A 22,683-nucleotide genomic window follows, 5' to 3' on the forward strand; every position below is an offset into this window, starting at 1 on the left:
ACTATTCTAAAAACAAACAACACAAAAAAAAAAAACAAAACGAAACTTTCGAACTATTTAAACTTGTGTAAACTAATTGTAAGTGGATTTTTTTTAGCTAAGCAATGCATAAACAAGAGTTAAATTTAATAATTAATTATAAACACACACTAAACTAAATACGAAAGCATCAAAACCAAAATGCAAAACAGCAACAACTGCAACCAAAAAAAAAAAAACAAAAAACAAAAAAAAAATACATAAACTATATATATTTAAATACGAAAAACCAAAAGATGTTTAACAAATTATGCCAAAAAACAGCAAAATGAACATAAATAAAACTAATAAAAGAACAACAATGAGTTTTTATTATTATTATTATTAATATTTTGTGATCCTTTCCTCCAAAGGACATCCTATTTCTATTCATAGTTCGGCCATAACCTGAAGGGCAGTGAAAGTAGATATATATTTTTGAGATCACAAGATCTGTAGATCTGATTTTTTAAGGAAGACATTCTAAATTTGTCAAAGAAAACACAGGATACTGAACGTCCTTGAAAGTCTTAAAAAGCCGAGTTACAAGGACTTTTTTGTTTTTAAAAATTAGCTACATATATCTCAAAAGTCATTCGTCCTTGCCAATTAATATTAAAATTAATGTCAAACAAATTCTCTTTAAGAGGACCATCAACTGGCCAAAGGACATGGAAATAGTACTTGTGGTTTTCAAGTTATCAAGGACTTTGTGTCCTTACAGCACCCAAGATACAATACTTGTAGAAAAAAGCCTATATCTCGGCCATATCCTTTTTGATCCGTGCGAGTCCTGTGCCAATCGAAGCGTATTCCTAAGCACTATTATCCTGCCAAATTTGATCCCGATCGTCCTTGTGATTCTCGAGTTATCCTGGAATTTATGATTTTTTGAATATTTCATTTCGTCAACGGAACCGAAAAATTTAAAGTGTTTGATGCCAATCGATAGAGTTTATCCTTACGATTCTAGCAATATGTGTCCTTTGAATATCGGACAGGATTTGGCCGAGATATAGCGAATTTTCGAAAAAAGGACCCACATTAATAGTGCCCAGAAAATAGCGTATATCTGGGTCATATCCTTGCCTGATCCTTGCAAATCATATGTCAAACGAAACTGCTTGGAGAGACCTACCACAGTTCCAAAGGACATTCAAATCGTCCTTGTAGTTCTCGAGTTATGCCGAAACTTGCAATTTGTATATACTTTGTATTTTTTATATATCATTTAATACAAATGTTGTTGTTGTTGTTGGCCACTCGAAATCGTCGCGAGGTGCCAAAAAGTTCCCAGTTAGCAGCTGAAATACCAGGCGAACAGAAATCAGCAGCAAGCAGAAATTCATTTGGTAAATGAAATTTATGTTGCATACTTTTAGGATGGCCCAGACAAATTGCCGACTGCACTTGAAATACCATCGATCCTAAAAGTATGCAACACAATTTTTGATCAATGAAAAGCACAGCTGCGACACATTTCTTGATGGAAATGAATAACTCCTAAACTACATGAGATTTTTTAATGCGTTTTTTTTTATTTTTGAACTAAGGAACGTCCCTAGAATAATTTGTGAAAAGTGTGCGTGCCTACTCCTACTGGAAATATTTTTTTTTTAATAAATTTTTTTTTTTTATATGTAGATGAATTTAAAAAATCACAATGTCATAAATTTTGACCTAAATTTGGAGTATTACATCATGAAATTTTCATTAATTTGACTTCTGATCATAAGAAATTGATTTTTTTGCTAGCTGGACGACTTTATAATATAAAGGGATTAAGACTCAATGGAAAATATTTTGTTGTTATACGTTTACGTATCAACTACAAGACTATACATTAGGGCGGGTCAATTTGTTCCTGTAAAAAAAATCCTGAAAATCGTCCCCCATAATCGGAATCTACGAAGAATTCTGAGAAAATTTCACCATGAAACCATGTGTCTAAAATGAATTCGTAGTCCGCGCCGTGAAGCTTAAAGATTGCACTATGAGGTACATAAGGTAATTCGAGGTATTTAAGACATTTTAATGTATTTTAAAAAAAAATACGCATTTTCCAATTATGTTGGAATCAATTCTGATTCATTTTTTTACAACAAATTTTATAATTTTTTTTTTAAATTTATTTAACTTATAATTTCATGGTTTCATGGTGAAAATTTCTTAGAATTCTTCGTAGATTCCGATTATGGGGGACGATTTTTGCGAAAAAAAATTGACCCGCCCGACTATACATATGTATGTATCTCTAAAATCAAAAATATTATATATATATTTTCTGCATCCTCATGCTCAACAAAACTAAAATCGTCTAAAATCTTCTTATTAACTTTTCAATTTCACTTTTCATATGTTAACTTTCAAAAATTGGTTTTCCATCAAGAAAAGTGGTCGGCTGAACCATAGTGCGACAGCCAGAGTTTATTTCTCAATATATATCATAAATAAACAATTAAAATGAGCGCAAAGTCCGACTGGCCAACTGATCCACAAAAGGGTTTCGAAATGCAGAGACTGGCAAAAATTCCAGAAAAGGCGCCAGCATAAACATAGTGCAATAAGAAGCACAATTTGCTTCACTCTCAACTCATTTCTCAGTACGTGTATTTATTTAGTTGCTAAGAGAATACGTGATAAATAGTATTATCCGAGTGTAATGTGAGTTGTCTAGATCGTCAAATTTCTCCTTACATCGTGATAAATAGTATCATCAGAGTGTAATGTGAGTTGTACTTGTTTTTTATTTGTTGTCTAGATCTTTGCAAATTTCTCCTTACATTGGGCTCATCCACTCGGTGGGCAGACAACGCTGCAGGAAGGGCACACAGTCGATGAAGTAGGCGAGTCGATTTATCCACTTGGGTATCTGCTGGCCACACAGGATGCGCGACATGGCGTCCGAGAAGTGATTGCAATTGTTGCTGGTCAAATGATAGCTATTCCCTGTGAATTGACATCCCAGTTGCTCCACAATGCGCATCACCTCGTCACGGGTGAACTGCGTGTAGCCCAGCTGAATGCTCTCGCGATAGTGGAAATGCTCTCCCAACTCAATCTCCGCAGTGCGTGGCATCATCTCAAAGATGCCCGAGTTGGAGTAACTGTGGCCGCCATAAGTGTACTCTTTGTCGTACACCTGAATGCCGGTATGAAAGATTCCCAGACCGATTCGTGCTGCCCCGAATTCGTTGACGTTGAACAGATCGTAGACATTGAGGATCACCGGCTCCCTGTTGTACTCATTCAATGGCAGCAGCTCCTCGCAGCTCTCGCGACGTCCATTGAAGCAATTAAGCCATGGCAAGCGATTGAAGATCATATTCATCCTGTCGGTAGATCCTGCTGCTCCCCAACAGTTGTCCTTTCGCTATTTAACTGCGTCCTTTCTCGGATTTAAATTAGCACAATTTTGTAGTTAGATTTTGAGATAGAAAATCAACATAGATTGTTGACATTTTACGAGAATCAAAAATAACAAAAGAAAACAAATAAATACAGCAAATGAAACTCCAAGGAATACATACTATATAGTATAGTATAGTATAGTATAGTATAGTATAGTATAGTATAGTATAGTATAGTATAGTATAGTATAGTATAGTATAGTATAGTATAGTATTGTATAGTATAGTATAGTATAGTATAGTATAGTATAGTATATATTATATGTATATGTATAGTATATATTATATACGTACATATGTTCTGAATGTTGGAAGATTGAAATAATTGTAGGTGCAATGTATCTATAATAAATATCATAGATAAAGCTTCAATGTTGTACACCAGAATATTCGATAGATGGCGCCACTGAGAAAATATCAGCTGATTGAAATGCTCATTTAAATGCTAAGCAAATATTAAGTTGACTCAAAGGTCCCAGCTCTTTTCTCTTTTCTATTAAATGTAGTAATAATACTATATTTAATATAACAAATAAATAAAATATGAAGTTTTGGCAAGTAAAAAACTAAACCTATTGAATTAGGAAAGTATTTATTACATGTTGGCAAATTCCAAATGGAGAAGTCACTACTGATATTCTTTCAATAACCTAAAATTTTCACTTCCTTAAGAAAGACACTTTTTGCACTTTTGAGTAAAGATTTGCAACGCCTAGCAGCTATTAAAACAGCAAAGCGTTCTTCTTCGAATTTCGAACATCGGAAACAAACATACAGATCTATATGTATATGTATTTTTGTATGATCGAGCTCGTTTACGCATTTTTAATAGCATAGTTTTCAGCGCCAGCAAATGAAAAACTAATAAACAAGGAAAACATAAAAAGAAAACCAAAAAAAATACTCGCTTCGATTCTTATGCAAATCGTTGCATGCAGCTTATCGATATGTATATCGATAACTGTTAAACCGTTTGCATAGAGCGCGCCTCATTTGAAGAACAAAACTCAATATGCACATATTATTTTAATATTTTATTTTATTTGTAGGTTCTTAAACGGGTCGCTGGTTGTATACAATATGTCAGCATGTGCTTGTGTGTGTGTGTATCTGTGTTTTTATTTATTTTGAAACAAACGTACATTAAATTAAGGAATATATATTAAAAAAAAATGTATGTAATTGTACCATATGAAACAGCTTCGCTTCAATGCTGTATTTGTTTCTTTGTGTATATGTGTGTGTGTTGTTTGTGTGTTTTTTTGTTGTACACGCGCTTAACCCAAAAAAAAAAATTTACTTGTAATTATGCTAAATTACAGCAGAAAAAAAATTGTTATGTGACTTGTACGTTTAACTTTAGCTTTGTTTTTTTCATTCATTATACATATTCACTTTAATGTTTAATTTTAATATAATTATTAAATACATATTTAGTAGTAGTAACTTTTTGTCTACTGCTGATTTTGTTGCTGTTGCTGTGGCATTTTTTGCATGTCGCTTGTCGTGATTTTTAGTTTTGTTGGAGGGTTAAAGGTCAACAGAACGATGATGTGTCTGTTTCATGTTCAATGTTCATTGATGAAAACCAAGCACGAGGAGAGTCGATTTAAAATTGGACACGCACACAAATGCAAACATACATATATACACATGATTGATTAATAATAAAAAGTGATAGAGATTGAAAACTAAAAGTAGTTCGCTTTCTTGCAAGATATTTATCTAATATGTTGTTCAAATATCGTGTGTTAAGTGTTAAAACTATCAACTATCAATTTCTCCGCCTTCCATGTTTATATTCATCTTTTCTTTTCATTTCTTTTCTTATTTTTTGTGAAGGACGCGAAAAATGCAAAAAACGAAAAAAAAAAAAAAAAAGAACCGATTAACCAACAAAAATGTAACTAAAAAATTCTGTCGTGTGTTTGTTGGACTCTTCAATTAGTTTAAAAGTAAGAATAAGAATAAATTTAAGCTTAACTAGAGACACTATTAAAAAGATAGTTAAAAAAAAATCAATCAAGGGAGTAAACACACGTCACAATCATGCCAATTAATGCCTGCAAACAGCTAACGAACGATTCTTTCACCATATATCTAAATATATAGTAATATATATATATAGGTACTATATATATATATAAAGGTCGTGCTGCATTTAAATCGTGCCTGTTGTGATTCAGGCGCAGTCTCCAGGCTCCTTCAGGCTGCCGCCCATTTTACTTGGCAAGGAACTCGGCGCTGACAGTCAAGGCCATCTTTTTGGCTGGCGGCAAATCGGCAGTGTTCTGATGAAGGAGAAGCAGAGAATGAGGATCAATTAAGGAATCGATAGTATTCGATAGTTTACACTTACCAGATCGGAATTGTCACGTTTTGAGGTGGCAGCGAGTGTGGATTTGAGTGACGACGACGACGTTGTGGTTGTTGTTGTTGTGGTTTCCACGCTATTGTCGGCGGCTTCGTTGTTGTTGTGATTGTTGTTGGTCGACGTTGACGATGACAGCGATGTCGATGACGATGACGATGACTTGGCAGGCGCTCCACCGCTGCTGATCCCCGACAACGATGAGGTCGAGTTGCTGCTGTTTGTCAACGCTGTGCTGTTGTTGACCACATCGCTGCTGGAGCTGGTTGCCGTATCCGACTCATCCGCAATGGTTATGGTTGTTGCTTTACTTGCTCCCGTGCCATTGCCAGCAGCATTGGCTGTGGCTGCTGCTGCAGCTCCAGTTGTTCCTCCAACTCCAGCTCCAGCTGCGCTCTCGCTGTTCTTTGCCGCATTCAGTTCAGGTTTTTGCTTCTTGCTGCTGTTGTTTGTTGTGCTCTCATCCTTTTTGGCTAACACTTCTTGGCTGCTGGCATCATTAGCTGCACCTGCAGCTGCAACTGTTGCCACCGCAGCTGTTGCTGTTGTTCCAGTGGCAGCGGCAGCTTCGCTAGACTGCTCCTGCTCCAGATTGCCAGCCTCGTCCTTGGCCTCGTACTCCTTGACAATCTGATCAAGATTGTAGCGTCGCCGATAGCTCATATAGAAGGTGCGGACATGCGCCTCCGTCTTGGTGCCAACAACTTTAGCAATCATCTGTCGAGGTTTATTAGTAGATAAAATTGATCAGAGAGTAATAACAATCACTTACCGGAAAGTTCTTGCCGTAGTCACGTAGAGCTAACATTGCCATGGAAATCTCATCCTGTGTCCAGCGGGCTGTGATCCGATGCTGCGTTGTGCTTGCATTGCCGGCAGCTGTTGTTGCCGCCGCTGTTGCAGCTGTTGCGGTTGCACCTGCTGCGGCTGTTGCTTGTGTTGTTGCACCGGCGGCTTCAGTGGCTGCCGCCATCTTTGATTCGCCGCTTTCGTCCAGATTGGCGGCAGCGGCATCGCCACTGCAATCCTTCTCCAGTTGCTCCAGCATTTGCCTATTCTTTTGTATCTGTAATGGGCCGTCGGGTATTTAATCCAAATGTCAATGGGGTCGTCAGGGTGATTAATTGTTGATGATGGGGTTTTGGATTGGGAATGGTCAGTGATGTCGATGTCGATTGTCTCGCAGTTGTTTTATTGTTGTTGTTTTTGTTGTGATTGATGATGAATGCAATGTGTAAATAGTGTGAGTGCGAGTGAGAGAGAGAGAGAGGTAACTAACTAGCCCAATATACAAAACGCATGCAAATTAAATACAAAGCAAAAGCTGCTGCAACTCGTTTCCCCCTAACCGATTACCCATATCATTCCTTCACCTCAAGTTATCGATAACTTCACTCTATCGAAGCTTGACATTCACACACCAACGAGGCAAAGGAATTGTTCTTGCGCACCACAAGATGGCGCTGGGCACAAGGAGAATGCGAGCGAGCGAGGGAAAGAGAGAGATAGAGATAAAGGAGCACTATAACAATAACAAACAAACAAACGATAACAATGGACACCGAGGCGCTGTGGTGTGATGAAATATGTATGTAAAATTACATTTCTTACTTCGGCCAGCAAAGCGGCAATTTTACGATCGCCTTCGGCTAAATATTCACATGGATTTTGGCAACCGGCGAGTGTTGTGAGATCATCGTGATTGATGTACATGCCACGAGGCGGCTTGCGTCTCGAGCGTTCGGCAGCCGCTGCCGTCGCGCTGTTATGCGTGGAACGTTTGGTGGGTGTGCCGGACTCCGGGCCAGAGATGGGGCGGCGATTGCCAGTGCGTCTGAGGCCAGGCAAAAGCGCACGGTGCGAATATGAATGCGTGTGTGTGTGTGTATATGTGCGTGAGTTTATGTGTGTGTGTGTGGGGGTACAAATGTTTGTGTATTTGCATGTGTGTTGTATATGTTTGATAGCGAGACATTTTAGGCAACATTTTAGTTTCGTTCGAGGTCATAGGCACAGAGAGAGAGAGAGAGAGAAAAGTGGGAGATAGAGAAAAACGTAGCATTAACTTTTGGGATTGAACAACTTATTTAGTTAATTTTCTTTTCTTAGATATGCGTTTTCTTGTTTTTTAATTGCAACTTGTAATTTAATTGATTTTTGTTTTTTTTTTTTTTTATAATATCTACCTCCAGTGTGTTCGACAACTTTTGCACATGCGACCCAATGGCGTTTCGAACAAGATGTAGCACACAACATTGCAATTTTTGCAGAAACCACCAACAACATTGCGGCGAGCGTTGCCACTGTGGTTGCCAATACCGTTGTTATCGATATCGTTCTCATTGCCATTATCGATTGACAGACCGAAGCCTGGTACACCAAAACCGAGCATATCATCGCCCAGGGCATTCGTATAGACGCACAATTGATCCGAGTCCAGATCGTTGTTGTTGTTGTTAGTGACGTCGCCGACGACGCTGCCAACGCCGCTGCTGCTGCTGCCGCCGCCATTGCTGGTATCGGCTGTTGAATTGCTGTTGTTGTTGTTGCCATTCCCATTGCTTCCTTGTGTCGTTGTTGTTGTGCCAGTATTGTGACTACTGCTATTGCTGTTGTTGCTACTGTTGTTGTTGTTGTTCATGGTGGAATTGTTGTTGTTTGCCCTCTGCCCAGCCAAAAGTAATTTGTCGTTGGGGTCGTATTTTGATGTAGTTTGTGGTTGTGGTTGAGGTGGTTGTTGTTGTTGTTGTGGTTATTAGTGCCAACGCAGTCAGTCGCAAAAATAGCAGCAGCGCAGCAAGCGAAGTTTAATTTCAATTTTTCAAATTTTTTCAGTTTTTTAAATTACATTTTTGTGTTTTTGGTTTCGGACAGATTTTGTATGTATATTTTGTATGGTTGTGGTTTTTTGGTTTTTGTCAGTTAAATGCAAAGAGAAGAGAAAAAAAACGAATTGTTGTTGTTGCTTTAGTTGATCACTTTGGTAACACTTAAGAGATAGAGTAGGTAGAAGTATTTCTTGATCTTGAAATGTTCTTGTTGTTCATTGTACTTTTTGGTTCTTGTGGTTCTTGTTGTTGTTGTTGTTGTTCTTGCATGGCACTTCGAATTCGACTTCGAATTCGAGTTCGAATTGTTTGCACTTTGTGACGTCTACCGCGTCCCCCTCCCACCGCACCCCACACAGCACATTCGCCGCCCACCATCTACGAAGATCAAACAAAATATGCAACTCTCTTTACATGTGCTTCTTCTTACTTATGTATGTATGTATTTTCCTCCTCGCATCTCGTTTTCTTGTTATTCTTTACTTAATTGATTTTTAAGCTCGCGCTCTGCTGCATTTTCGACTTGGAAGCGCATGAATACACATATGGGCAAGTGTATGTGTGTGTGTGTGTGTAAGTGTAATGTAGTTTGTGTATGTGTGTGTGTGTAGTGTTGTGGAGTCTAGTTTAGAGTGGGAGTTGTTGTTGTACTTGTTAATTGAAAGAAGGGAATTGCTTTGCTAACGGGCCAAATAGTCAATATGACAATATACTTACACATACATACACTTGTATATACTGTATGTGCATGCACACAAATATATCGACAATCATTTATTTTCAAATTACATTTTCTCTCTGTCTCTCTCTCTCTCTCTCAGATACACACTTTTGCTCTCTCTCTCTCTCTCGCACTCTTTTAGGTTATCTTTTAAAAAAATGGATTAGCATGTGTGTGAGTTTATATGTATGTGTGTGTGTGTGTGTACTTAAAATAAAATATCCAAATTCCACCATAAATCCAAAATAAAAACTGAAATGTTAGCTTGCAATTATCTGAAAAGTAACGAGTGCTCACAGCGAGTAAGTAAAAGGATGAAAGTAACGAGTACACGAGCAACGAATGAACGAAACTAGAAGTCGAAAGAAAATCAAAAACATTTATCTAGAGGAGATAAGGACCAGACGCAACGAGTGAGAGCAAAGCAACAAAATTGTAACGAGTCGCAAGTGAAGCTCGGCGATTCGCTAGAAATTTTTATAGTGTGAGTTTGGGGGGTGGGGGTGTAAAGGGATATTCAGGCTAGATTCGAAAACGAAGCTGATTTAGGGAATCATACTAAAAATAATAGTAATAATATAACAATAAGACGAATAACAATAATTGTAATAATTATAATAGCAATATCAATAAATTTAACGAGTAATACTACAATAGGCATGTGTTATGTATTAGTTATGGAATTTATCGTTAGTAATGTGATAATACTACAACTAGCAGGAGTGTATATGTGTGTGTGTGTGGGTGTGAGTGTGTATGAGTCTGGGATTGGGACGATGAAATGATGAAGGATTCGAAAGTTGAATAGTATCTTTGCTGTCTATGTTCGTTTTGGGTTAGTCAGAGATAAAGTAAAGTTAACGTTAACGATAACGATTCTAGATTGGATAACAGAAAAGAACCCAAATATATGAAAAGTATTCTCCTTTCTCTCTGACTCACTCTCTCTCTCGCTCTCTTCTTCTCATCTCATTTATTTTTAGGAATAAGAAACACATGTAAATTGTTGGTTTTTGTTTAATCTTCTTGCAAACAAGATATGAAATTTATTAGCATTATGTGTAGGAGTGTTTGTATGCGTGTGTGTGTGTATTGATTATCATCAGCATTATCATTATTATTATCGCTCTCTCAATATATGTATATATATCGTATAACTATTAGTATATGTATAATTTGGGATATATACTGTTGTGGTTCGTTTCATTTTACTTTAACACATCAACTCGATTTTTTGTTTTATAAATTACTAGAATATATGTATATTCTATTATAATACTCGCTTAATTTGCTTCTTTTTTTTTTTGTAAAAAAATATATATATATGCTATATATTATCTATGTATAATCTATATAAATAAAGAACAAAAAGTCTCTTTGCCTTACGTCTAGTGTCACGCTGGATTGGATTGGATTTTTAGCTTTTTCTTTCATTTCTTTTTTCTTTTCTTGAAGTTTTAACATTTATAATTCACAATAATAATAATAAAAAAAAAAAAAAACAAAAATAAAAAAAAAACAGACAAACCAGATAATGCAGCAGATCGATATCTTAAATACATAGCTTTCGCTTCTCCTTTGATAGTGTGCAAGTAAGTTTCTAGTTTATGTAAGTCTTAAGGATGCTGTCAATGTTTTGGTATTGGCATTTAATACAAACGATATAACTACTTGTGTGTGTGTGTGTGTGTTGTGTCTATTCGTGTGCGTGTATGTGTATGTATTAGTGTACGTGTGTGTGAGTGTGAGGAGTGTTTAGAGTTTAAGTTCTTATGAGAGGTATGCAGGCACGGCGATTATCTGAAAAAATAACGAACCAGATTTTATACTATATTTCTATATCTATATCGGGCTTGAGAGCACCCGCGACTTACTTTACTTAGCTAAACGAACCACTCTAATCCACACCAAAAAAAAAAAATGCTAATAAAACCAGCTCCCCAAAAGCAGTTACGATTAGATTCACTTATAACTATCTCTAAATTACTAGATACTAGATGATGATGCATACTTATGTAATTTGTGTGTGTGTGTGTGTGTTATTAGCGAAACCTTAAGACTCCTTAGACAACTTAGTTTAGTTTACATACATATATATATAGTAGGTATATGAAAATCAGTCGGACATTGTCGGATCCACAAAAAATACTATCGTTATCGTACAAATATGTATAACATTTGATTATTGAATAGAGCGCATATTCCCTTTTTGCTACTCATATCTCATAACAACTATGCCCTATGTATAGTATATATCGCTTATTTGCTCAAACGTTTGTCATAAATCGTTTTAACCGAGGTAATGAACCCCGAAAAATATTAGTCATATCATGACTGCATCGCTACAAAGTTTACATTTGTTTCATTTCAAGCATTTTAACATGACAATGTTTTAGTCATTAAGCGATATACACCTTAGAATAGTTTATTTTACAAGTATCGTAAGTATTATCCCTAACATTGTGTTCTGTTTTCATTGGCATGTTGTGGAGATGTTGTTGAGAGTGTAAAATATGTCTACAATTTAACAATTTGTCGTTTGTGATGTGTTCAATTTATGTGCAGCATCAATACAAATACTTTTCCACACACACAAACACATTCACAATCACACGTTACATGCATTAATTAAAGTGAATACAATAATATTTTGATAAGCTACTGAAACTGTTTGCTTATTAACATTTTCGACTCCTTGCCCAGCAAGAAGACAGACTACACATATTATTACTTATCAATTTAAATACATATTTACTGCCACAATTTCGCTTAGCTTCCAGACAAAAAAAAAAAAAAAAATTAAGTAAATTAAACAGCTTAAAAAACGAACGAAAAAGAATTGTGTTCGTTAAGCGAGCTACATTTGTTTCGTTATTAACAAAATTACTTTCAGATATAAAATTTTGTTGAAGCCACATTTTCAGCTAACCACTAAAGCTGCGACATATTCTTAAGTTATATAAGATAAGATATATAGCTGATATTTTGGTTGCTATTTGTCATTTTGTAATGGGCGTGGCAGTAACCTCCCAGCATTCCTTAAGTGAATCTCTCTACATGAGTGTGATTGGTACATTTACTGTGCGTGTCTGTGAGATGTGTGTGTGTGTGAAAGTATATGCTTGAAAGTCTTTATGGGTGTGCGTGTGTATGTGTGGAGATCTCTTTGCTGATGTGATGTGAGTTATGTGCGCATGTTTTTGATGATATTTAGCATGGTGTATTATGGTTTATGTGCTGTTGAGGATGACGGTTGGCGGGAGTTTGGTGATGGATGGAGATTCTTGCTTAGTCTCTTTTTGGATTCTAGTTGTTGTTGTTGCTGTTGTTGTTGGTTGGTTTTGATGTTGTGTTTCGTGTCTATGTGTGTAGTGTGTAGCTCTAACTTTTAACTGATAGTAATTACCTTGTCATCGTTATCAGATTCCTCATTGCTGCCCACTTCGCTGCCATTCTCGGAGCCCTCCTTGACGGCCGCCTTGATGATCTTCTCCTGACGATCCATGGCACTGCTGCGATGGCGTGTCTTTTTCCACGAATAATAGTACTTGACCAGGCTGGCTATTGATTTATCCGGCAGCTATTCACAACAAACAACAATTAGTTGATATTATCAACATCAACTATGAATATATAACTATGTTTCTTACCATTTGACGTATGCGATGGAAACTCTTGCCGTGAAACTGAAATGCCTGCTCGAAGAGCACTTTGTCCTCGGTGGTCCATTCGTCGGGGAACGGCGTAAAATTGGCCAAATCCATGACGGCACGCTCCAGATCATGCTTATGCCAGAATAACATGCCCAACGCTTGCTCTCCATTGTAACCGTACTTTTCCTTGGCCACCGAAATGTATTCCTCAACTATTTACAAATACAGAGAGAGTTGTTAAGTGTGTTTAAAGGAAATGTGGAAGCAGCTAACGTACGTTTCATATCCGGTATCTCTTTGGTGGGCGACCACACCAGCAAGGCGCGCTCATTCATCAGCTCGGGACGACGATCGGGTTCAGCCACCAGCTGTGGACACACCGCCTGATAATCGCGACCCACGCGTATTTTCTCTGCAATGCCAAATGAGATACATATATATTAATATGAAGAGGATCTTAAATTGAAGTGTTTACAACTTACCCTCGTATTCCGACTGCTTGGCTTTGGATTTGCCATTTCGCTTTGTTGCTGCAACAGGGAATAAGTTTGTTAAATATATATTTTATCGAGTTATTTATGTGCACATCACACTCACAATTGTCATCGTCTGAACTTTCCGGTGTGCCCGCACCCGGTGCGGCTGTTGCCTTGTCATTAGCTGTGGCATTGTTACCAACATGGCCACCTACACCAACTCCGCCGCCACCACCGCCGCCGCCACCGCCGCCGCCACCGCCTCCGATGCCGCCCGAGGCGTTATGAGCATTGGCAGCGCCTCCGACGCCGCCGCCACCAGCGTTTGAGTGCGTATTGGGGCTGGGTCCACGTGAGCGGCGGCCATTGCGCACAATGTCGCCGGTGTTGCGCTCGGACAACACCATTTTGTCGCGTATGAGCTGAGCGCGTTTATTTTGCTTCTCCAGTGTGATGCCTTTTTATTTCACGCCTGCTACCGTGTCAAAAAGAAGCCGTCGAGTAAAACTGCAAACTGCAAGGCAACAAAAAAAAAAAAAGAAACATACATTCATATGTATACACACACACACATAATGCAATCAAAATGCTGCTAGTTCATTAGAAACTCCACACATACAAACTCACACAATAACTACACACAACACAACACTAAACTACACTACACTACAAATCAGCACAGAATAGGAGAGAGAAAAGAAGAAGAGGAAAAAGAAAAATTGTATTAAATAGAAACTCGGCAGCGTTCGCAGCGCAGCATTCGAGTGTAGTAGGCAAACAGCAAACGAGTCGCACTTTTGCCGACAACGAGCGTCGTAGTGTGCTGTCAAACAGCGTTTTATATGTGTGTGTATTGGTGTGTACTGCTTGCATGGCTCTTGCGGCTGTATGCGTACGCGAGAGTATGCGTGCATGCGTGTGCGTGTTCGTTCCTGTGTGCGTATGTATGTGTGTCCGCTGCTGTTGGTCAAAGCAGCTGAGAGAAGAGATGCATAGGCAAAGTGCACATTTTTCCCAACGCCACCCAAAAAAAATGGCAATCTCGTCCAGCGCTTACCTTAAATGCAGTCCGTAGCAGCAACCAAGAGGCGAATGAATAAAGCAAGAAAGAAAAAGGAAAGACGCGCGTTCCCGAGAGCAGCGCCTCACAAAAGAAATACGCGGGTATGAGCTGCGCTGCTGTTGTTGCTGCGACGGCTGCTTTCGCTTATGTATTTACACAATTTAAAAAACCAATTACAACACGCAGCAGAAGCGGCCAACGTTACATTTAGACATTTGGCAGCAGCGCGTTTGCAACTTGGTTGAGTTTATGGTTTTTTTTTTTTTAATTTTTTGGAAACGGAGGACGCAAGCACAACGGCCAAGGCGACAACGGGGTTGTTGCGCGCAGGTAACTAAAACCTAAACTGAAACGCGAAAAAAAATCTCGCGTACGACAATTCGACATCGGCCGTTCACAGCACACTTTTGCCGATAACAACCGCTGTGTAGCTTTGTCTGTCGTTGGGTCCGTATATTTTTACTATATGGCTTAATTGCACACTTAATTAATTACCTTGTTTGCAATTACAGAAATTAGATCGTCACAATTATACACAGTTAACAAATATTAATTTATATTTTGTATAATTCGCATTAAAATCCACACAAGAGCCGAAATTAATTTAAACTGTGGCTGTAACACGCAGAGTTGTAAAAGACATTATCGATATACTGTGGAGTGCCATAACGATAAGTTTTGGTGCTTGGTGATGCCAATATCAATATTCACTCAAACAAATTTAATTGTGTTTATTGTCAAACCAAATATTGCTTGTATTTCACTTTTTGAAAAATATTACTTGAAAAATTTTCGTTGATTTGCTTTATTTAGAATGAAAAAACCACACATTTTGCACAAAAATTTAGTGTAATCGTTGCCAGACCAATTGAATAATGTGTGGGCACTCGCAATTGAATACAAATTTTATATATTACTAGCAACAACAATTGCAGATAAAAATATAACAAAAAAAAACGCGTTTCTAGTCAACTGTTGAAATAATTGTTGGAGATTAACGAATGACATATATTTTTGTACATGTGGAAATCGATTAGTGGGGCAACACTGGCCGCCGCCGACGACGACTACAACTGCCGCGATAGACATAACGTGCGTGTATCGGTGTCGACTCTTCTTCAGTTCTTCAGTTTTCCGCTAGGTGGCGATACGGCGGGCGCAAAGTAAAGTCTCAGACGTGCGAGTGGTCGAATTTTTTCTATACGTGAAATAACCAAGTGCAAATATCAAACGCAACGCAATGGCTGCTAGATTTATACAGAAAATTGTAAGAATCCCAAAGGACACTAGCCTAGTTATATATTATAGTGCTTCCCAGCATAAATCATAGGCAAACAATGTGCCGCGAATGTCTTAATAAGAAAAAAAAACCTCAACTTCTTCGCCCCCGTCACCCGCTGTTTCCAACACAGACCAGCAGCGTTTCCTCGATTGATTACGTGCTGTGGGGGAAAAAGAATAATGTTGATTTCCAAACACTAACATCAATGATTTTGTTTTTCCGCAACTGCCCTTTTTAAAACCCCAAATAACAACAACAACCAACCAACCAACCATCAACGTGCAAACATCAAACACAACCAACACACCAACAACAACACGTTACGCAAAAAATTTGCAGCTAAAACAATTGGGTTTAAATGCTGCGCGTGATGCGGCGACAGCGACCGAGTCAACGGCCTTGGCCGGAGCGACACTTCAAGCCAAGGTTCGTGCAGCAGCCTAAATCAACAAGAACAGCATATTAAGCATCAACACCCACAAAAAAAAAAGAACACAAGGAGACAGCGCAAGAACAATTTGAAAAAAATCAAACTGCTCCTTTTACATAACACACACACGACACGAAGAAGAATCGGCCTCTCGTTTTCGATCGTCCGTCCGTTCGTCGTCCCCCTATCTCTTGATCGCATTTAATCAGATTTGGAAGCGACGAGTGGGCCATATATAATAAATTAATTATACTTCGTTATGCGTTATCACTGCGCCACTTTGCACGGATTGCATAAAAAGTACTGGCAACCCTTTTATTGCCTGTCAGACGCGCGCTCTAACCTCAACAATAAGCCAGAACGAGAACGAGAACACGACGAACGCAATGCAGCTGTGTGTGTTGCTCTGCTAGCGCCGTCGCCTCCTCCTCCTGCGTTGCGTTTGTTTTGCATGTGAGGCCAGATGATGTCTCTGTCTCTTATGTAACTAATCAGCCAGTCGTCGGGCAGCCATCTGGCGACATAAATGCGTATTTCTGCTTGTAATTGTAATTGTAGTTTGTAGCTACTGTTGTTATTGGTGTTGCGTGTCAACTGTTAACTGTTTGTTCGTTTATTGTATTGTTTTCTTAGCTTTTGCATTTGCATTTGTTGTTGTCTTGCAGGTGAACACAACGCCCGCGGCTGCCCGTGCCTATTCATCCGGCAACAAAAAGGTGACACTCATACCCGGCGATGGCATTGGTCCCGAGATCTCTGCCGCCGTGCAAAAGATTTTCACTGCCGCCAATGTGCCCATCGAGTGGGAGGCTGTCGATGTGACGCCTGTTCGCGTAAGTTAAAATCGTTTTTTTCGTTTTTTTTTTTCAAAAGTTGGCGCACTAACTAGGCACTAACTAGTTTAGTGTGACCAGCTGATAGCAATCGATATTGCGAAGAAAGCATGTGATTGATTTGCCAACTAATTATGTTTAGGTGGCAACGCCACGCGCCATTTAAAACTTGCTTTGAAATTGAGTTTGAATTTGTATGTGTGTGTGTTTTTTTTATGTAGGGTCCCGATGGTAAATTTGGCATACCCCAGGCTGCCATTGATTCGGTGAACACGAACAAGATTGGCCTCAAGGGTCCACTGATGACACCCGTGGGCAAGGGACATCGCTCGCTCAACTTGGCCCTGCGTAAGGAGTTCAATCTGTATGCCAATGTGCGTCCCTGCCGCAGCTTGGAGGGCTACAAGACCCTCTACGACGATGTCGATGTGGTGACCATTCGCGAGAACACCGAGGGCGAGTACTCGGGCATTGAGCACGAGATTGTTGACGGTGTGGTGCAGAGCATCAAGCTGATCACCGAGGAGGCCTCCAAGCGTGTGGCCGAATACGCCTTCCAATATGCCAAGAACAACAATCGCAAGAAGGTCACCGTTGTCCACAAGGCCAACATTATGTAAGCAGAGTGCTGAGCATAGCAGCACGTGTAGCAATCTCTTATCCAACAATGACTCTTCTTATTCCCCATTTGTTTAGGCGCATGTCCGATGGCCTGTTTCTGCGTTGTGTGCGCGACATGGCGCAAAAGTACCCGGAAATTCAGTTTGAGGAGCGTTACTTGGATACCGTGTGCCTCAACATGGTGCAGAACCCAGGCAAATACGATGTGCTGGTAAGTTGAGCTGTTTTGTGATCACAACAAAACCATTCCTCACATGTTTCTGTATTACAACAGGTGATGCCCAATCTGTATGGTGATATTCTGTCTGATATGTGCGCCGGTCTGGTTGGCGGTCTGGGCCTGACGCCATCGGGCAACATGGGACTGAACGGTGCTCTGTTCGAGTCTGTGCACGGCACTGCGCCCGATATTGCTGGCAAGGATCTGGCCAATCCCACGGCGCTGCTGCTCTCCGCTGTGATGATGTTGCGTCACATGGAGCTCAATTCGCATGCCGATAAAATTGAGCGTGCCGCCTTCGAGACCATCAAGGAGGGCAAATATCTAACCGGTGATCTCGGCGGTCGTGCCAAGTGCTCCGAGTTCACGAACGAGATCTGCGCCAAGCTCTAAACTCTAAGCGCACCCAAGCTCAATTTATATGCACGAACACCATGCAAAACTAATAAATGTCGCAACTGCAGAGTGTTCCACAATGGGAGCCGCAACAACAGCAACAACGACATTATTGGACACTCTTGCGCCTCAAACCAAAAAAAAAAGGAAGAAAAATGATAATAGCAACAAAAAGCTACGACAACTAGCAACCAATACAACAACAACAACTAGCAACCAACACAACAACAACTACAACACTCAAATTAAGCCGACAGTTTCTAATGTGTGTTTTTTTTTTATTTAGTTAAATTTAAATTTATGCAAAAGAGAACCCAAAGTATTTTTATGTTCGAATACTTAAATTAAACAAAAGAATGAAAGAATTATGCAATCAGTTAACAATTTGCTGAGGTCCAAAATTGATATTGTTAACAAGAAAAGAAAGTAAAGTATTTATTTGTCGCCATCCTGATGAACCAATAATACTACTTAATTATTATTATTGTTTATTATTGAAAATACACGCTTGCATGTATATCAAAACCAAAACAAAAAACAAAAGTATGCCAACAAAAGTAATTGTAATTATTTATTAATTGTTTAGAAATTATGCCCTCCCATTAAAACCCCTCCTCACAAAAAAAAACCAAACAAAACAAACAAAAAAAAAACAAGAAAACAAAAACAAAAATGTCAAATTAAGCCCAACACAAAAGTAATTGAATTGAATTAATTAAACAACAACAACAACAACCATTGTTAGAATCAAAGTCAAAGTTGAGTGCAAAAAGGAAAATGGTTACAATAATAATAATAATAATAAATAACAATAAAGAAAAACAACAAATTATTAAACGATGATAATGCTGATGAGATGATGAATGAACTATTTAAATTGTATGCAATTGTTATTGATAATTAAGCGATTAACGAATGTAATAAATGCAACAAAGAATAGTGCAAGCAACAAAACACAAAATGTCATGCAATTGTTGAAAACTCAATAAAAACAAACAAACAAACATTGTAAACTTACGTAATTGTTGTAAGCGAACAGGATTGCAATTATCAATTGCTTTATTCTATGTGTGTGTGTGCTGAAAGTGTAATAACAATAACAGCTTGTATGTGTATGTAATCCCCCCCTCGTTCCCCCCTCCTTCCCAGTCAAGTGTTCTAATCTAAGACGGTGTGTAATCAATGTTCTTCATCGGCACCAAATGTCGTCCCAATTCGCCGCATTCCAACAGCGTGCGACCATCGAGGACATAGATGTAATTCGGATTGACAAAGAAGACGATCTCAGTGTCCGGTTCAGAGGTCAACTGCTTGAGAATGCTGTTGGACAATCCGATCTCCTTGTCCCGGATGGACAACGAGATGCGTGTCGCCTCGCCAAAGATGTTGCGGCCACTGTGCGGCTCCTTGTCGCCAACAATGCGAGACTGGACAACCACCTCGATCAGCTCATGGCGAACGACGCACAGCACATCGCCAAAGAGCAGCGGCAACTGCTGCTGGCCAAACTCCAGCAGGATCATCGACTTGAGCGGCACACATTCCATGGTACTCGATAGCATTCGATAGTTGCAGTGGCCCATGCGGTTGGGCAACGGCTCGAACATTTGCAAATTGTTGGCGAAGCACACACGCTTGGCCATTATCGAACTTCTGTTGCACAGCGGACGCATCACATTCCAGTTGTGATCGAGAGTGGTCGATGGCAAGTCGTATGACGACAGCAGCGGATCGTTGATGCCACCAGCAATTAGCATTAGTTTCTGCTCCATCAGCTCCTGCGCATCCAGCTGCAACGGATTCTCGTCCAACACCTCCAGCAGCATGTGCAACAGCCTCGACTGCAGACCCATCGAGGAGTCCTCTTCCTCCTCCTCTTCTCTGCCAGGCGGATCAGCCTCGGTTGCTGCCTCCTCCTCTTCTGGCTCGGGCTGCTCGAGCAGCAGCGGCACAGCGTGTCCCTGATCGTCGAGCACCTGGCAAATGTCTCCATTCGCATCCCAGCAGATGCCCCAAATGCATTCGGAACGTGCGTTGTCGATGTGCGTCATTCTTTGGATAATATGCAGCAATTGACTTTTCCTTAAGCTCACTTTTTTACGGCTGTCAAACTGTGAATGCACTTTTCACTGATTTGCTGCCATTGACAACATTGACATAAATCTCAAGGATGACATGATGAGTGTTCTCATCCAAATGTTGTTTAACAAATTTCGATCGAAAAATGCATTTGAAACAATGTTTCAAGGCGATTTCTAACAGTTCCTCCCAGCATTATGATTGTCAATAGGGAAAGAGAAAGGATAATTTGATCCAAAGAGAAAGGCTAATTTGATCCTTTTTATATTCCGCAGATAAATACTTAAATTACATTTCGGTATTTCGATATAACGAAACTATTATCAAAGCTTTCATTATAGAAACGAAAGTGAATTAAAGTTCCTTTCTTTTCTTTCTTTTTTATAGTAGCTCATTAAAATTTACTATATTCCTCTTAAGTTACAGATAGAATTCACATCTTTTTGGCAAAGGAATTTAATTTAATCGCTCATTATGCTTTTCGACTAAAAAATACTAAAATTATGCCTTGAAATACCGCAGATAAATACAAAAATTACATTTCATTTTAATATGAAAATGTGTTGAAGTTCCTCTCTTCCCTTTTCTTTTTTTATTCAAATTTTCTGTATTCATTTTGAGTTACAGAAAGAATTTCAATCTTTTTGAGAAAGGAATTTTATTTAATCGCTTATTACGCTACTAAAATTCTCCATTGAAATACCGAAAATTTATTAAAGTTCCTCTCTTTTCTTTCTTATTTGTGTAGGTCATTAAAATTAACTATATTTATTTTAAGTTACTGTGAGAATATGTTTTTGTGAAAGGAAATAATTTTATAAGTATGCTTTTCAACAGAGAAATACTAAAATATTCCCTTAAAATACCGCAGATAAATGCTTAAATTACACTTTGAAATACCGCATTTGGAAAACTGTTATCAAAAATATCATTATTTAGACTACGTCCTCTTCTCTCTTATTTCTTTTCTGGTTATATTATTATATTACACGTACTATATTTATTTTTATTTTCAGCAGTAATTGCAATCTTTTAGAGAAAGGAATTAATCACATGTTAGTATAAAAATAGCGCTGTGACAACTGGCAATATTATTTACTTTTCTTAAATTAGCAACCAAGTAATTACAAGTTGTTTACCGCAATGAAAAAAAAAACGTGATAATTATATTACGTTTAAAATGCGTAGATATCTGAAAGATTTGGAAATAACCTTGAGTTTTAAAGGAATATTTACTAATATTTCCTTTTTCTCAATCGCATAAGAAAAGTTCTTAACAAGTATTTGAACCCATTTTTACCCAGTTATTATGATATAATGCTACAAATTTGATTTGTAAACTGAGCTGAGTTTGCATAACGTTAATCTAAACCGGTTAAGATCGAGCTAATTAGCACTGACAACGCGACCCTAACGAATTTGAGTCATGGAAGTAAATCTAAATAAAAGTGTATTAGATAAAAATTAACAAAAAAACAAGTGGGAAAGCTACGGTCGAGTGTACTCGACTGTAAGATACCCGCTACCCATTTTTAATAAAGGCAAAATATTGCGGCATTATTTTGAAAATATACCAAAATACTACAAATATTCTAAGTGGTATATTTGGTATATCGATATAGTACCGCATTCAAAATATACCATATACGGTACAATATACCAGATTGTCAGCCAAAGCAACTCAGACCCCTAGTAAGGAGGCGTTTTTGCCCATGCAAAAGTATTTCTTTAATAACTTCCACAATTTTTATCTGATCGCAACCAAATTTTCAGGAATCATAACTACTATAGTAATTATTGCATACACCAAAATTCGCAACTCTAGCTTCAAAATTACGTTTGTTATTCGATTTTTTTTGATTTGCGGGGGCGGAAATGGGCGTGCCAAAAATTTGAAACAAACTTGATCTGCGTGCAAACATACAAATGCTGTCGAAAAAAGATTATAGCTTTATCTCTTATAGTCTCTGAGATCTAGGTGTTCATACGGACTGACGGACAGACGGACATGGCTATATCGTCTCGTCTGTTGACGCTGATCAAGAATATATATACTTTATAGGGTCGGAGATGCCTCGTTCTACCTGTTACATACATTTCCTGCTGGCACAAAGTTATAATACCCTTCTACCCTATGGGTAGCGGGTATAAAAACCCCATAAACTAAACTTGATTTGAAATGCCGAATTAAAAGCAATAAAAACCAAAAACACTGTCGTAAAAGTGTAGAAAAAGACTAAAATTAGATTAGATTAGGGAAGTTGAAAATGTTGTGTAGAAGA

General features: G+C 38.5%; 3 protein-coding genes across 8 annotated transcripts; 1 reads left to right on the forward strand and 2 right to left on the reverse strand.

Moving 5' to 3' along the window:
• Positions 1–2,415: 2,415 nt before the first annotated feature.
• On the reverse strand, positions 2,416–3,513 carry LOC117578329 (deubiquitinase DESI2). The gene has a single exon (XM_034263792.2). The coding sequence runs from the start codon at positions 3,347–3,349 to the stop codon at positions 2,798–2,800; it is 552 nt and encodes a 183-aa protein (XP_034119683.1). The 5' UTR covers positions 3,350–3,513; the 3' UTR covers positions 2,416–2,797.
• Positions 3,514–4,447: 934 nt separating this feature from the next.
• On the reverse strand, positions 4,448–15,180 carry LOC117578323 (REST corepressor). 5 transcript variants are annotated; one of them, XM_052006662.1, is made up of 11 exons: positions 15,036–15,180; positions 13,599–13,991; positions 13,484–13,531; positions 13,279–13,413; positions 12,999–13,213; positions 12,755–12,928; positions 7,986–8,464; positions 7,402–7,633; positions 6,572–6,865; positions 5,788–6,516; positions 4,448–5,719 (listed from the first exon to the last, which is right to left on the reverse strand). In XM_052006662.1, the coding sequence occupies exons 2-11, from the start codon at positions 13,882–13,884 to the stop codon at positions 5,651–5,653; spliced, it is 2,661 nt and encodes an 886-aa protein (XP_051862622.1). In that variant the 5' UTR covers positions 13,885–13,991; positions 15,036–15,180; the 3' UTR covers positions 4,448–5,650. The 5 variants fall into 5 exon arrangements, with proteins under 5 accessions (XP_051862622.1, XP_051862619.1, XP_034119671.1 ...); XM_052006659.1 differs by lacking the exon at positions 15,036–15,180 and adding an exon at positions 14,535–14,891; XM_034263780.2 differs by lacking the exon at positions 15,036–15,180 and adding an exon at positions 14,535–14,890 and having other exon boundaries at positions 7,411–7,633.
• Positions 15,181–15,641: 461 nt separating this feature from the next.
• Positions 15,642–19,019, forward strand: LOC117578326 (probable isocitrate dehydrogenase [NAD] subunit alpha, mitochondrial). Of its 2 annotated transcripts, XM_034263788.2 has the most exons (6): positions 15,661–15,807; positions 16,162–16,248; positions 16,918–17,085; positions 17,307–17,701; positions 17,782–17,917; positions 17,981–19,019. In XM_034263788.2, exons 1-6 carry the CDS (start codon positions 15,781–15,783, stop codon positions 18,317–18,319), a joined length of 1,152 nt encoding a protein of 383 aa, XP_034119679.1. In that variant the 5' UTR covers positions 15,661–15,780; the 3' UTR covers positions 18,320–19,019. The 2 variants fall into 2 exon arrangements, with proteins under 2 accessions (XP_034119680.1, XP_034119679.1); XM_034263789.2 differs by lacking the exon at positions 16,162–16,248 and having other exon boundaries at positions 15,642–15,807.
• Positions 19,020–22,683: the final 3,664 nt, after the last annotated feature.

The sequence above is a fragment of the Drosophila albomicans genome, chromosome X (assembly GCF_009650485.2).
Source record: "Drosophila albomicans strain 15112-1751.03 chromosome X, ASM965048v2, whole genome shotgun sequence".
In the NCBI taxonomy this organism is placed as follows: Eukaryota; Metazoa; Arthropoda; class Insecta; order Diptera; family Drosophilidae; genus Drosophila; species Drosophila albomicans.

Bases quoted from the DNA above. Each gene is read 5' to 3' on its own strand.
- LOC117578329 (XM_034263792.2), bottom strand. From the start codon at position 3,349: ATGAATATGATCTTCAATCGCTTGCCATGGCTTAATTGCTTCAATGGA.
- LOC117578323 (XM_052006662.1), bottom strand. From the start codon at position 13,884: ATGGTGTTGTCCGAGCGCAACACCGGCGACATTGTGCGCAATGGCCGC. The intron at 13,532-13,598 runs GTGAGTGTGATG...TCCCTGTTGCAG, and splicing joins AAGTTCAGACGATGACAATT to CAACAAAGCGAAATGGCAAA. The intron at 6,866-7,401 runs GTAATTTTACAT...GGCCCATTACAG, and splicing joins TGCTGGCCGAAGTAAGAAAT to ATACAAAAGAATAGGCAAAT.
- LOC117578326 (XM_034263788.2), top strand. From the start codon at position 15,781: ATGGCTGCTAGATTTATACAGAAAATT. The intron at 15,808-16,161 runs GTAAGAATCCCA...AAAAATTTGCAG, and splicing joins CTAGATTTATACAGAAAATT to CTAAAACAATTGGGTTTAAA. The intron at 17,702-17,781 runs GTAAGCAGAGTG...CCATTTGTTTAG, and splicing joins GTCCACAAGGCCAACATTAT to GCGCATGTCCGATGGCCTGT.